The sequence below is a fragment of the Vollenhovia emeryi genome, unplaced genomic scaffold, assembly GCF_000949405.1.
Source record: "Vollenhovia emeryi isolate VEMERY1.0 unplaced genomic scaffold, V.emery_V1.0 DF939230.1, whole genome shotgun sequence".
In the NCBI taxonomy this organism is placed as follows: domain Eukaryota; kingdom Metazoa; phylum Arthropoda; class Insecta; order Hymenoptera; family Formicidae; genus Vollenhovia; species Vollenhovia emeryi.
This window is the reverse complement of record NW_011967136.1, coordinates 650655-665126: the sequence shown is the minus strand read 5'-3', so window position 1 is coordinate 665126 and position 14472 is coordinate 650655. Positions and strand designations below refer to the sequence as shown.

General features: G+C 38.6%; 2 protein-coding genes across 5 annotated transcripts; both read left to right on the top strand.

Annotated features, from left to right (window-relative positions):
• Positions 1-2270: 2270 nt before the first annotated feature.
• On the top strand, positions 2271-4167 carry LOC105560453 (WD repeat-containing protein 18). 3 transcript variants are annotated; one of them, XM_012009591.1, is made up of 2 exons: positions 2271-2488; positions 2585-4167. In XM_012009591.1, the coding sequence occupies exon 2, from the start codon at positions 2586-2588 to the stop codon at positions 3861-3863; it is 1278 nt and encodes a 425-aa protein (XP_011864981.1). In that variant the 5' UTR covers positions 2271-2488; position 2585; the 3' UTR covers positions 3864-4167. The 3 variants fall into 3 exon arrangements, with proteins under 3 accessions (XP_011864981.1, XP_011864980.1, XP_011864978.1); XM_012009590.1 differs by having other exon boundaries at positions 2552-4167; XM_012009588.1 differs by having other exon boundaries at positions 2272-2488; positions 2568-4167.
• Positions 4168-10174: 6007 nt separating this feature from the next.
• Positions 10175-14079, top strand: LOC105560452. 2 transcript variants are annotated; one of them, XM_012009586.1, is made up of 5 exons: positions 10175-10339; positions 11104-11145; positions 12302-12562; positions 13119-13268; positions 13793-14079. In XM_012009586.1, the coding sequence occupies exons 1-5, from the start codon at positions 10279-10281 to the stop codon at positions 13873-13875; spliced, it is 597 nt and encodes a 198-aa protein (XP_011864976.1). In that variant the 5' UTR covers positions 10175-10278; the 3' UTR covers positions 13876-14079. The 2 variants fall into 2 exon arrangements, with proteins under 2 accessions (XP_011864976.1, XP_011864977.1); XM_012009587.1 differs by lacking the exon at positions 11104-11145.
• Positions 14080-14472: the final 393 nt, after the last annotated feature.

Genomic DNA, 14472 nt, shown 5'->3' with positions numbered 1-14472 from the left:
TTATATTGTTCTTCAGTTTTTTCTATCAAAATTTCATATATGATTCACTAAAATATGATTAATTAGTTCTTGAGTATAGACATTTGAAATTTTTGGAAATCATTATTAAAAATAATTTGCGATAGTTACAGCAACCGCAGACATTTCTCAAAAACAATTCAAAAGCACATAACTCCGAAAGTACCTAACGAAAATATACTTTATTATAGTGTTTTGGTAAGCTCTTAAGGTAAGCTATAAGAATATGCATTTAAAAAACGGGTTTCCATTTAAAAATTTCAAGGTGATCTTTACGTGATCTTGAGGAAGCTGTTCAAGGTCATATTTATATTATTATGTAATGCATTACTTAAAACCGTACAACTTTCATGTTTAACATTTTTTCCATCTTACATATTTAAAAAGTTATTTAGAGTTACCTTATAAGGATACATACAGGCATACATACATACACACATACATACATACATAGACATTTTTTCTGAATGTGATTTTTGAACGTTTTAGAACATTCTAAACATGTTTTCAAAGAAAACTGGAAAAAAATTTTTTTCACGAAAACAAAGCTTCCTCTATGAGGAAGCAATGATCTAAAATTATTGAAGACCATGTTAAAAATCACGGTATCGCATCGAGAATCTTAAAACACAGTCGTTATAAGAGCGAACGGGACAACAATAAGAGTGAGTGAGATGAGAACAACAGCAAGCGAAGAAGGCTCGAGAATCTGATTGAGTCTTCCTTGCGGCTCGCATGCTTTCTCGTCTCGCTCGCTCCTATTACTGTCTTGCTCGCTCTTATTGCCATCTCGTTTGGTCTTATCTCGCTCGCTTCCGTTACGAAAAATCAATGGCACTCTCCTGTTACCGATATTTCATGCATGCAGCACGGAATACAACCAAAATTGGGCACTGCATTACCCGCTTGAAAAATAGCACGGACACGCACCAAGTGGAGAACTTTATCGGCAGTATTTGAAAATGGGTGTAGCGGAATAGTTCCAAAAATGAAAATGGGCGTAAAGCGCTGGAATCAGTCGAGCGAAAACGGTAACAAGCAAAACGCCGGCATGGCCGCTCTCAAGATTTCTCTCTGGTATCACAAATTACTATGTTCATAAATCAAGAAATTATTGCAAGTAGTGTTTCATGAAAATGTACAATTTTGTAAAAGTTAGTACAAAGCTTTACTAGTTTTACACATTTGAGAGACAAGAAAATGTCAAAGAATTAAAATAAAACATCTGCTTACTTGCAGAATGTTACAAAACTTAACAAAAAGTATTCCAATTTTAGCAGGTTCATGAAAAAGTACAATTTTGTAAAACTAGTAATTATGATAAGGCGTTAGGAACATATGACGATGCGGTTTGCGTTCGTTTTCTCCCACCGGGAGCATAAACTGTACTGAAACTCTATAGTTTACGTTACGTAAATTATAGACTTTCAGTATAGTTTATGCTCCCGGTGGGAGAAAACGAACGCAGGCATTGTGAGAACCGATATTGCTTTTTTAAAAAAGATGGAGAGAAACGAAACACGCATGTTGAATTGTTTTTCAAAATAAATATTGTTTAACGTATCTTTACTGGTTTTAAACATTTAAGAAATAAAGTCTTAAAAAATTAAAACATCTGCTTACTTGCAGAATGTTACAAAACTTAACAAAAGTATTCCAATTTTAGCAGGTTCATGAAAATGTACAAGTTGTAAAACTAGTAATTATGATAAGGCGTTAGGAACATATAACGACATTGTGAGAACCGATATTGTGTTTTTAAAAAAGATGGAGAGACAAAACACGCATGTTGAATTGTTTTTCAAAATAAATATTGTTTAACGTATCTTTACTGGTTTTAAACATTTGAGAAATAAAGTCTTAAAGAATTAAAACATCTGCCTACTCGTAGAATATCACAAAAATTAACAAAAGTGTTCCAATTCTAGCATTTTCATGTTGATTTTTTTATAACACTTTTTAAATGTACGTAGAATTTCTTGGATTCTGACAGTATCTTTTTTTTGTAGAATTATTTCCGGAAGGGGAATCGGTACACTTTTCAGAGATATACTGAAACAGTCCGCTCCTTTTCTTACAAGTTTTCATACATATATGTAAATATTCTGAGACGTAAATGTTTGAAATTATAGAATGAGAAAGTTCAGAATTCATACACATGAAAAATTCTAGAAAAGATACAAACTATCTCGGTACTTATTTCTGAAAAGTGTTCCGATTTGTATAAGAAATCTGAAAATTTTTGTAAAAAGTCTAAAATCGTGCTCCCAACATTGTGACCGACAGACACGACGTACCGGTGGTCGCTTGTTATTCAGACAGCAGTGCCATCTGGATATCTGGTCTATGTTATTCTCCATGGTTGGACGACACCTAACCTACGCAGAGTACCACGTGTTTGTAGACGCAGGTTAGAAGAGCCGATTGGAAGCCGGTCGTAGGAGCGATGTTTCCCAGCAGTCATTAACACGTTCGTAGAGGAAGAAGAAATGATAAAGTCGGTCGGCCGGAGTCAATAATTAACACATTACAGTGGCGCGGTGTTACAGGAAGTGCAAGACTCCAGGATGCAGCGGTTGACCGACGCGAGGGAGGTGATCCTGACGAGCGACAGCAGCGGGGAGAGCTGGAGCGCCGCCGTGTGGGATCCCCGGAACGGTGCTCTGCTGTCCATGTACAAGAACGCGACGGCGCTCGGGCATCGCAGCCTGCAGCTCCTGAGCGACAGCTACGTGCTGGGCGCGGACGCGACGCGGCCCCGCGTACATGTTTGGGCGCTGAACAACCCGTCGCCGCTGCCCAACATCCGACTGACCACGCCGGGCAAGGTCAGCGCCCTGGCCTGCACGCCCAACGGCTCCTACATAATCGCCTCCGTGGGCGAGAAACTGTTCGTCTGGCAGACGTGCAACGGCAGGCTACTGGCCAATCTGACCAGGCACTATCAGACCGTCGGCTGTCTGGCCACCACGAGGGACGGCTCGTTGTTCGCCAGCGCCGGCGAGGACGGCCTGGTGTTCGTGTGGTCGCTCTACGGCGCGATCAACGACGCACGCTGTTCCCCCGTTCACGCCTTCTCCAACCACAGTTTGCCGGTCAAGGATCTGTGTTTCGGCCACGGCGACGCCCGAGCGAGACTGTACACGGTCTCGCTGGACCGCACCGCGAGCATCTACGAGCTCGGCAGCGGGGCTCTTCTGGTCTCGTTGGTATTTGACGCGCCACTCACCGCGGTCGCCGTCAACGTCCGCGAGAGCGAGCTCTTCGTGGGCTGCACGACCGGCGAGATATTCCAGTGCGACCTGCACGAGCCGCCGCGCGGCGTCGAGCACCACGTGACCGTGGGCTCGGGCAAGGTGGACGAAGAGAGCGCTGCGTTCCGAGCGCACAAATCAAACGTGACCGCCCTGTCAGTATCCGTCGACTGCCGCACTCTGCTGTCCGGGTCCACCGACGGCGCGGTCCACGTCTGGGACGTCGCCAGTCGGCAGGTGCTCAAGACGCTCGAGCATAAGGGGCCAGTCACCGCCGCCTTCTTCGCCAGGGGCTTCGACAACTTTCGCGCCCCCGTCCTCAAGCCGCGCCTGCAGGTGCACAATCTGCAGAGGACGTCGGACGACGGCGGCCGCGAGAGCGTCGTCGAGGTCGTCGCCAGAGGACGAAACCCGGCGGAGATCCTCAACTTCGAAGCCTACACAGAGAGTAGCGGCAATTCTCTGGGATCGGACGAGATGTCGAGCAAGTTGGAGGATCTGCAGAAAGAGATTTTGAGATTGAAGAAAATTAATACCGCCATGTATCGGTACGGCGTCACGCATATTCTAAACAAGATAGACGACGATTGACGGAGGAAGCGTTGGATCTATGATCGCGAGAGTTGAAGTACTTTTACCGAAAGACTGAAATGTTAATTTATGTTTTGTAAAAAATATACATAATGATTTAAATATGTATAATATATGATGTTAAACGCCATTTTCTTTCTATGAAAATGTGTTTGCCTCGTTGAAATTGAGCATTATTTTACAAGTTCTAGGAATATGAATAAATTTCAGAAATAAAAATTAAAACATTGTTTTTCATCCGAAAACTATAGATTGAAACGTCAGACATTAAACATATCGATATTTATATCATTTTGAAAAACAATTCTATATACGTGTTTGTTTCTTTCCATCTTTAAAAGAACACAATAACGATTCGCACAATATCGTCATATACTCCTAACGCCATATTCAAATTATTAGTGCATCTTAAAGGGGCTTATTAATTAATGAACGTTTATAAATTGTTTTGTTTCTCATAAATGTAATATTCTATTTCATCATTGCCTACACTGTGTTTTATACCTTTTCAAAAGGAATATTCAAATCAATGTAGAAAATTGTTAGACGACGCTTGGCTGGCAAATTCTAATTAAAGAAATTCATTGCGAAAAATATTACCTCAGTCAGGGTTTGAACCTCCCTACAAGATGAGGGAGAACTTCGTGATAGAACAAGAGCGAATGATAAAAGGGACGATAGAGGAGTTAGGAAATGAGTTTAGAGGAGTATAGAGGGAATGGAGGGAGGAGAGGGAAGAAATGGCAAAGAAAATGGAAAGGATGAGTGAGAGGATAGAAAAATTAGAACAGAGAGGGCGAAAGTAGGATTATAGATAAAATGATTAGAATAGAAAAAAGACTAGAGAATAAAGAAAAGGAATGTGATAATGAGAGGAGTAGATGTGAGGGAAGGGAGAAGGAAGGAGGCGGTAGAGATTTTTTAAATAATAGAAACGAAGGCGGAGATAAAGGAGATAAGGAGAATTGGAGAGAGAAACGAAAAGGGAATGGAGATGCTAGTAGTAAGGCATGGTAATATTTATTGCAATAAACAGTACTGATGACATCTTCGCCTTTATTTTTCTGCTAGAACTGCGCGCCCGATTCGGGTTGTCGGCTTGTGCACAGAACTAACAAAACGCGATTTTAAGTATCTCCGTTCCCTACCCTCCCCTCCGCACTTTTCGCAATGAATTCATTTAATTAGGATTTGTCGGCCAAGCGTCGTCTAGCAATTTTCTACATTGGTTAATCATGTACTGGCGTTAAATGGTTCTTTACGAATATTCAAATATTCGTAGATTTACTCATAGATTACCAAGCAAATCTATTTTGGGTTACAAGTTAATGTTGCGAGACACTTACGTTTTCCTATTGTTATTTATAGAAGTTGCTAACCACCTTTATTAATTAACATACTAGGCCAGAAATTAATATCTCTGGCGAACAATCCATTACTGCCGAGTCAAGAAGCTATTCTTCATCAACCCACTTAAAATACGATATTATAATTAACATCCTGTGTTGATGCGTCACAAAATACGGTATTAGGTGAAAATAACGTTTTATTGTCAAGCTCGAATAGATAGGGGAAAGTCCCCTATTACGAGACAGGCTCCTAATACGAGACAGCGGGATTTCTGTTCAATTAATAGGCCTCATCTATTGATTCCACGATATTTGTTGCCCTTGGAGCGAAATCTGTTTGGTAGAAAATTCATTGTTGAATCGTGTAATCGTTGCGGAAAAGGATTTGTGACTGAATTAGGGCGTTGAAAAACTTGCTATCTCATATTAGAAACCCATCTTATAATAAAGAACTTTACTTGTTTCTCGCAAACGTTGGCTGAATCATCGGCACCGTAGGCCAATTTTGTTCTTCGCTATCTTTTCGCTTTACTTTTCCCCTTTTCCTTCGTAGCGATGTAAAAAGTTAACTGCTGAAATGCGGAATCCCATGTGCACCAGTAGGAATCTTTGAGAAGCTCAATCCGCACCACTCACCTCGCTCGAGATGAATGCATTGAACACATGTCGCATGTCACCACATCTGCGCTCGTATTCATATCCGTACGTCCGTGTGTACGTGGATACACGTGTACAATTAATTAAATGGTAAGCTGGCGCTAAACGTTAGGTACGATCCTCATCGACGCTCCTTTATATTTAAATGAGCCGCTATGCGCATACAAATGAAATCACTAGCAGTACGTCGTGTCCGTCGCGGATAAATTAAACTGCGAGGCCGGAATCTTTGTGCACGAAGGTGGAACCATATGGAGACTCACGAGTGTTCAATCTCGAGGGAGAAACTAATTTTATCGTGATTACACTAATTCCACGATAATTTTCGTTTCACGCTCGCCACAATATTCTTTTCATCAGCTATTCTACTTTTATCTCACAATTTGACCAATTCGTACTCTACTTTATAAACGCTTTTTTAACACACTTTTATTGTAATTAAAATTTGTATGACTCAAAATGTGATAAACACAAATGTAAATTGCCTATTACAGGCAGTCCAAGTTCAGAAAATCCAGGTTCAAACCCTGGCTGAGGTAATAGTTTTCGCAATAAAAATACGAAATATTTAGACACTAACGCCCTGTCACGGCTCTTAGTCCTTTATTCCTTTAAATTAGTTTTTATTGCAATTTTTTAATTTTATTTCTTGTCTCGGATCACTGAAGAAGACAAGAATATGGGTCGAAACGCTTGAATAAAAGGAACATTATTTTCCACATTTAAGCACCGTGTCCCACTCTTATTAGCCTTCCCTTTTCGATTCTACAGAATTTATCTCGAGTTTTAATATATATTACTGTCAGTGGTAATTTAATCCATGTATACTCACGCACGTGTCAGTTCTGAGGAAGTAACACGTTCGCAAATTACATTATTTATGTTTTATCTAAAGTTACGAATTCCCGAATCTCCGAAGAGGCGAATTGGCTGTTGACACCTTTTCCATTCATTTTTTAAGGAATCACGTTCCGCGCCTCTATCGACTCGGATGTAACGTGACCGGACGTAAACGATGTGCAGGAATAGCACGAAAAAAACATCGCGAGAGCGTTCGCACGCGTTTAGGGCGGTAATCCACAATGGAAGATCGGGGAAAACGTGTCGAGAAAATGTCACGCACGATAATGCGTCATAATCTGTCGCGCGATAATCTCATCACGCGTTTATAAATCTATATATTATCCCGCATCATCGTAATGCGGCCTCCTTTTACACCTACGTCGGCACCGACCGAATTACTGTAATTCTAGGTAATTGACGCACTCGGCACACGCGGCGTTTCTAACTGGAACATTCAAAAGTGTCCGAGGATCAATACAACTTTTCTTTTTTGATAAATAGGACCCACCGACCCTAAGGGTCGCGTGCTGTCACATCAAAATAAACCGCGTCGTGAAAATTAATAATGTATGTTTTCATACTACTTTGTGTAAAGTACCGGTTGCTACGTATGTACATGGACATGGCACTTACGAAGTTTTTCGAGTATTAAAAACGTCGCAAATACTATACTATATATGATAAAACTAAGGTAGACTTTACTGGTTGTAACGAAAAAAAAAATGCAAACAGCCCGTTCTCCCACACGAAAGTATTCTTGTAATAAAATGCGTTCTTTATATCTCTTCGTATAACTTGTATGTCGTGGTATTGTCAAACGTTCACTTTCGGAAATGGTCGCCAATATTCCAATTTGTGTGCGTCTTAAGATATAGGCGTTTAAAAACCACTCAGGAAAGGGATAATCTACGTTTCGCACGAAGAAACTATAATATTTTAACAGAAAGTTCAAATTATATAGAACGATATTGGACGAAATACCAGGAGATCCATTCAACTGAGGCCAGAAGAAAAAGCCAGTAATTAATATGTGTCTAATGATAATGTTAATTTTGTTATTACATGCATTATATGTTAATAGAATGAAATAATTACGTACGTTTTGTTGAAATTCTGCTATCAAATAAAATAGGTTTGATTACTCTCGTTTTGGTTTCCTAGATTGAGATTGAGATAACAATTTTCGACTTGAAGAAGATTTAATAGCGTGCAAAAAACTATCGTGAAAAAAAACGAATTTCGATAGCGATTACATTTTATATATAATGTAACACACCTCTTCTGCACACGAAAAGTGACACAAATTGAAAATGGCAATTTTACAAGAGCACGATGCTAAACTTGCAGATTGAATGCAGCTGCAATCACATAGTATGCCAAGCTGTTTTTATCCATCTCCCTTTCGTGTCTTGATAAATCTTTCTCCATAATATGAGAATCGTATTTTTCGTTTAAATGTCCCTTCTCTTTACCATCATTATTTTTAAACGAAATACAATCTTCGCACTAACCCTTTTCAAAGCTTGGTATCTTGATTTTTTTTCATCAAAATTACATCTGATACAAGCTAACGTTCGATTTATTCAGTGATACAGTTGCATTTTTTTAATTCCTTTAATTCTCTATTACAAGATGCACTCATTATTTTTCCGGAGAAAGATACAGATACAGATAGTATCTGAATATATTATATTGTCACGGACGGATAAAAATCTTACAATTTGCTCGAATTTTCTTTCGAACGCTCGCATAGAACACTCTGTTTAGCTACAGATAAAATTCCAACAGGACAACGTGGCTAAAGGACACACCTAGCTCCGGGCCCAGATATCACAAACTTCTGGAAAAACCTTCTCCCTTTTACTAAGATGAGTCTCAAATGGTGGGAAACTCCAGCAGGGGAAGCTCTCATCATTTTTCGGGGTATAAATAGGTGCGAAAAGCTCTTTTACGTGCTATTTCCACACTCATTGTCAGTTAAGTACTCACAGTTACTCTTTTACCCATATTCAGAACACGGAGTTTTGGTTTCGACATTCAGACGACAGTATTTTCGGGTCAAACTCTTAGAATTTCACGACTAAAGCCAACGGCACACGATACTATTTTCCCCTACTGAATTTTTTACGAAAACCACTCAGGATTTAGCTTTAAGGGCCAGTTTCACAAACGTTGGTTAACTGTTAACCAGAGTTCAGTCAACGCTCTATCTTTTTCTATCTTGTTCTCTAAGAAGAGACAGAGGATCAGTTAACCTTCGGTTAGCAGTTAACTGACGTTTGTGAAACTGGCCCTAAGTCACCTAATCAAAAATTCTGCATCCCAATTAGCTCTCGTAAGCAATCCAGTATGAAAAATAGCAGCGTGTGTCGTTGGCTTATCTTGTACCTTGAAAGGACGCGAATAAAAAGGTAAAACATTGTACCAAATCTTCCGTATATTAATACGATTTCCTTCGTGGTCCGTCTCTCTTAAAGAAAGAATAATCATCATAAATGTTCTCCTATCAAATTTACGTGAACATTTTCGAAGTCAGATTATCGCCGCGAATTTACAAATCGGGTCGTCTTTCCGGGCAAGAATAAAATCTATTATCTCTAGTATTTTCGTCCTTAATATTTTTCACACAATCTAGTCCGGTCTCCGGTAAAGCACTTAAATGTGCTGACCGAAAACGGACATAACAAATGTCCTCGTCAAATCGTGACAATGTATCTGTATCTTTATATATCTTTGATGTATTAATATAAATTATTATAAACAAATAATTTGGTTGACCATATCTGGCAATTTTTAATACTTTCGTATCGCTACGTTTCGACCATGGGTTTTGGTCCTTTTCAAGCAAGTGTAACTGTATTAATCGTGCATAGGATCACGTGTATTTAGTGGTGTTGTGAGGATGGTCATTATAATCCTAAAATATTACGTGAACTTATCTTGAGCACTGGCAAAACATGACTGGCAAAACATGACTAATAAATTATTATACTAGGATTTTAATTTCAGCCTTAATTCGAAAAATAGACAAATATATAAAATTGTAAAGATAGTTAACTCGGTCTGAAATTATCATTAAGGATGATCGACATCATAGAAATTATAAATAAAAAGGAAAAAAGATAAGCCGGCAGCAGGGAACTTCTGATCTAATATTTAAAAAAAAACAACTAGCCCTTTCGAAACTTTTATAACTACACTTATGGTTCTTGGCTGAAAAGTACGCACATTTTCGAGTTGATAAATTATAAAAACGCAAAAGCTCAGATTTTTTTTCAAAAGCGATATATATTATATATGCACACATAAACGCATATATTATACATATATAATATTCGAGATGTTTCCGCGAAAAATACGTTAGTTTCGCGAGGAGTAGGGGTGAGACACGAGGACACGCGGACGCTCTGCGACAAGGGGTTTGAACTGTGGGGTGGAGAGGCGCAACCCAGTGGAGGCGCAAGGTATAAAATCGGACGTCGGGTGACAGGAGGCATTCAGTGTCGGTGCGATTCTAAGCTTCACGTCGTCGCTACACAGAATTTCGATCACCGGGAGTCACAGAAATGCAGGACAACCGGTTTTTTATTTTCGTGATCCTTCTGGCGTTTTCTACATCTCTAAATCGTAAGTCGATATCGCGAGTTTTACAACTGACTTCAAAAATATGTACGTTTTCCCTTTTATCCTTCAGTCATTAACGTTTGATCCCATTAAGTCGCACATTTTGATGAGAAACATCTGGAGAAGTATTGCACTTTTTATATCAAAATTTTCAAACTTAATTTGTTATCACTAAAGATAGTGAATCATTTTGCTATATAATTTCTTACATGTTACCTGATTATTTTTGTAAGTCCTATAATGAAAAGTTAAAGCGTGTCTTGATAAATTAAGAGCGGCTTAAATTAACCGCAAAATCGATTCACCTGGTCTGGATATTAAACTTGGATTTTAATTTCAGCCTTAATTCAAAATAGACAAATATATAAAATTGTAAAAACAGTTAACTCGGTCTGAAATTGTCATTAAGGATGATCGACATCATAGAAATTATAAATGAAAAGGAAAACAAAATAAGCCGACAGCAGTGAACTTCTGATTTAATATTAAAAGTCATAGTTTTTATTCTCTCGCGAATAATGCGTTAGATAATTCATTCTCATTGAGGCCAAACAGCAACTTGGATGCGGCAGTTCCCAGCGCGAAGTAAAAATGAAGTAGGGCGGGGAATTAAAGTGCAAAAAACCATAGCACGGGAAAAAAGTATATACTGAATTCCCGCAGGAAATCGTTAAGCGCCACGAGTGCGAGTGTAGATTAAATTGTTAGGGATTATGATGTCCGACTTTTGATGGAAAAACGTCGACGACGTTCCATTTATTTTGCAGTTGCCAGATGCTCGGTCGGCCAGCACTACGAATCCACCAGAGGCAAGAAACTCGCATGAGTGTCGCGTACTTTTATACTTTTTGTATGTGTGTGGCACTTTCGCAATATAAGTCTGTATGACTAGTTTTTTTTTATTTTACACATAAGTATCAAACGTACACACGAACATTCAAACCATCGTCACAATCAAAATGATGTTCCACTCTGTCACATTTTCTTCACACACCTTTGAAATGTCTTTTAAATTCTCGTGACGCTTGAACGTTGTTGCTGATTGTGACATTTAATTTCTTTGAAATTACGATGCTTAGCAATTACATCCTGATTGAAATTAATTAATATATAAATTTTTATTTAAACTTCTGATAAAGAACGTGAATATTTATTTTTTTCAATATTGTCGTTTACACTTCCGATAATGTCTAGTCCACATTTGTAATGCTGTCTAATCCCTTATATAAATTATTATTTTTGAATGCTTTACTCGGCACGTACACACAGAAAAATATATACTACCTGCAAGTAAATATTATTTGTTCCAAGTATTTGATAAGTTTATATATCCGCAAATCTATCATAATGTCGTCGCAAGTGTTATATTTCCTCAAAACATATTCTGGTTCTTAGTACCTAAGTCTAGTATTTCAAACAAGAATACATAGAATTATTTGAAGCAAAACAATTGTGTTTCTTCTGATTTTATTAAAAGAATACGGAATTCTTCAATAAGTTTTATAATTTTCTTCAAAGAAGAATAAATTCTTTCTTTGAGTATAAGATGGCAAGCTTTTCTAAGACTAGTAACAAGTATATCTTAAAACTATTATTAAGAAAATATTCTTTGTTGAAGCAAGCTATTACTTAAACGGAATAAAATAAACTGAGTAATTACTTTTCTTGACTGTACAATAATATTTTTCTGTGTGTATATATAATAGCACGCGCACAAAATATTCCGCTTCAATTGTATCAATTGTGAAACTAATTTATTCGGTAAAATAACTTCTAGTATCTTCTTTTTCATATTTTTACACGTTATCATATTGTTTGCGCAAGGAAAAAGTGATTAGATGCATTAGACTCGTGACTGTTAGCGAAGGAAGGAGTAAACAATGTTTTGTAATTTTCGAAGAGGAAGCGACACAATAATTTCGAGCGATTGATGTTCTAATCGGTCAGTCTCGCTTCACTTTTCAGAGGGCCAAAAACTGAAAATCAACGATAGACGCTCTGCTGGATTGGTGGCGTATCCAAGAATCGGCCGAAATTCGGAAATAGCGAGCTTTCCTAGAGCGGAGCGTGCTTTCGGAATAATACATAAGCCCCGAATCGGACGATCCGATGAACCGAGCTTGGGCAATTTGAATCGATTTCACGATTTACCGGCCGATGCCGACATCGAGTTCTACATTGCACGTGACATGGAGCCCGACGTTCTCTTAGATCTCGATTACGAAGGTGCGAGAAAACCTAACAAAGATATTGAAAAGTTAATATTGAAAAGTATTAAATCTTTAAGAATTCTCAAGATCTCTGGAGAGAAGTAATTTTCTAAACAAAAGAATTGTTAGAATTTCGAAGAAAAATTTTAATAACATTATTAACAGCAAATTCCTTTTTTTAATAAGTAAACTAGAAGCTCGACACACAATTGCTGCGAAACATTTATGTACGTAAACGTCGGATACCAGGATGTTACCGTACAATAAACGTTTAACACATTTCATGTCAGATCAATATCCGCGATGCCGTTATTAATTAAAGCGGCTTTTACCGGATTGAATAAAATTTATGGAAAAATACGGAGCGCGAATGTATCCATTTGTACGAAATGTAACGCAGCATTATGTGGCATGCTCTTGCAGTTTTTAATGAGTTGATTTGGACGACGTCCTGCGGACGATCCCGCCTCAGGATCTCGTTTATCGCTTTTAAAGTGCACGCAATGAAACATATATAGGCATCATACACACTTTTGTCACGTGAGAATTCATTTGTTAACTCCTTTATGCAGACTACGCAGACAGACCGATAGCATTCAAACATGCTGATAAAATTCAGAAAGACGGCTCCTGGTTAATACCCGATCACGTGCACGGATACAAGGATCTGCGCCTGGCACAAAAAGTCAACGAGCCCCGATCGTACTACTCTATTTTGCGAGGTACGAATAAAACGACTCTATCGTTATTCACCTTTCTGTTACGAAAATGCTAATTAACCCATTGATAAAGTTAGATCGCACGATTTATTGACGTAATTTGCGAGTAGAAGTTGATGAAATAATCAATCGCCCCTTTGTTTCGTAAAAATTGAAATATCGAAAATATTTAAATTTGATCTCAACCCCGATACGCTGAGAATGCATTGTTCAATAAAGCCCTAACGGCAAGCTCGCAATAATGAACACCGACATCTTTAAATGTTACAGAAGGTATTGATTATATTATTTTTGCTAAATTAAATATTCTCTCGGAATATACTCGGGACACGGCGTGTATGTTGAACAGATATCGACTGTCATACGCGACGTCATATTCATTCTTTGACATTACGCGAATTGCTTTTCCATGAAGAAAGAAACGCGTCGTGCGAGCGTCACCGCTTCATTAATCCTTAAATGCGAGCAATTTAAGACAGTCCACGTGCGATTTTTCCCGCTCTGCAATGTGATTGATCTCTTTTCAGGTTCTCGAAATAGTCAAGGTCAAGGAGGGTACACCCCAAGACTAGGTCGCGAGAGCGAGCACGACGCTGGGAGTTTCTTGTAACTTCTCGCCCCATCTCTGAGCGCGATTCGCGCCTCGCGGATTTGACGGATGTTGACTCGAGGCAAAGAAGGAACTTACTGTCAAAAACGTCAGGAACGTAACGTGCAGTGCTTTTGATCGTTTTCCCTATTTGCATAGGCGACCCACCTTATCCTTGCACTTTGTACGCAAGTTATGCAACACAATACATAATCTGCACTTAAATACTGCAGTTTATAATCTTACATGCGATCCTCTCGCCTTGCATCGTCACGAAATGGCAATTCTCTGGCGAGCCGGCCCGAGGCTCGGCGTGGCGGCTCGGCATGCTATTTTACCCAGATTTCTATTTCGAGATACTCGACTCGATTTAATGCTCGTTTTTTTTTATATGAAAAATAATGAAGAGTGGAAATAAAAGTTTCATTTCACATCTCACGCCGAGCTAATTGGTGATCTCTCTTGCGCATACTTCGAAAAAAAACTCAATTAAAATTAGTGCGTTTCGATTTCACATAATTATTTGCTTACATATAACAATTTACAAATAGATTCTATTGCTAATGAATAAATTGAAATTTGGTACAATACTTTTAATACACGATACAGAAAGCCGTG

Excerpts from the sequence above, each read along its gene's own strand:
- LOC105560453 (XM_012009591.1), top strand. The coding sequence starts at position 2,586 with ATGCAGCGGTTGACCGACGCGAGGGAGGTGATCCTGACGAGCGACAGC.
- LOC105560452 (XM_012009586.1), top strand. The coding sequence starts at position 10,279 with ATGCAGGACAACCGGTTTTTTATTTTCGTGATCCTTCTGGCGTTTTCT. Across the intron at positions 11,146-12,301 it reads GCACTACGAATCCACCAGAG|AGGGCCAAAAACTGAAAATC; the intron begins GCAAGAAACTCG and ends TTCACTTTTCAG. Across the intron at positions 13,269-13,792 it reads GTACTACTCTATTTTGCGAG|GTTCTCGAAATAGTCAAGGT; the intron begins GTACGAATAAAA and ends ATCTCTTTTCAG.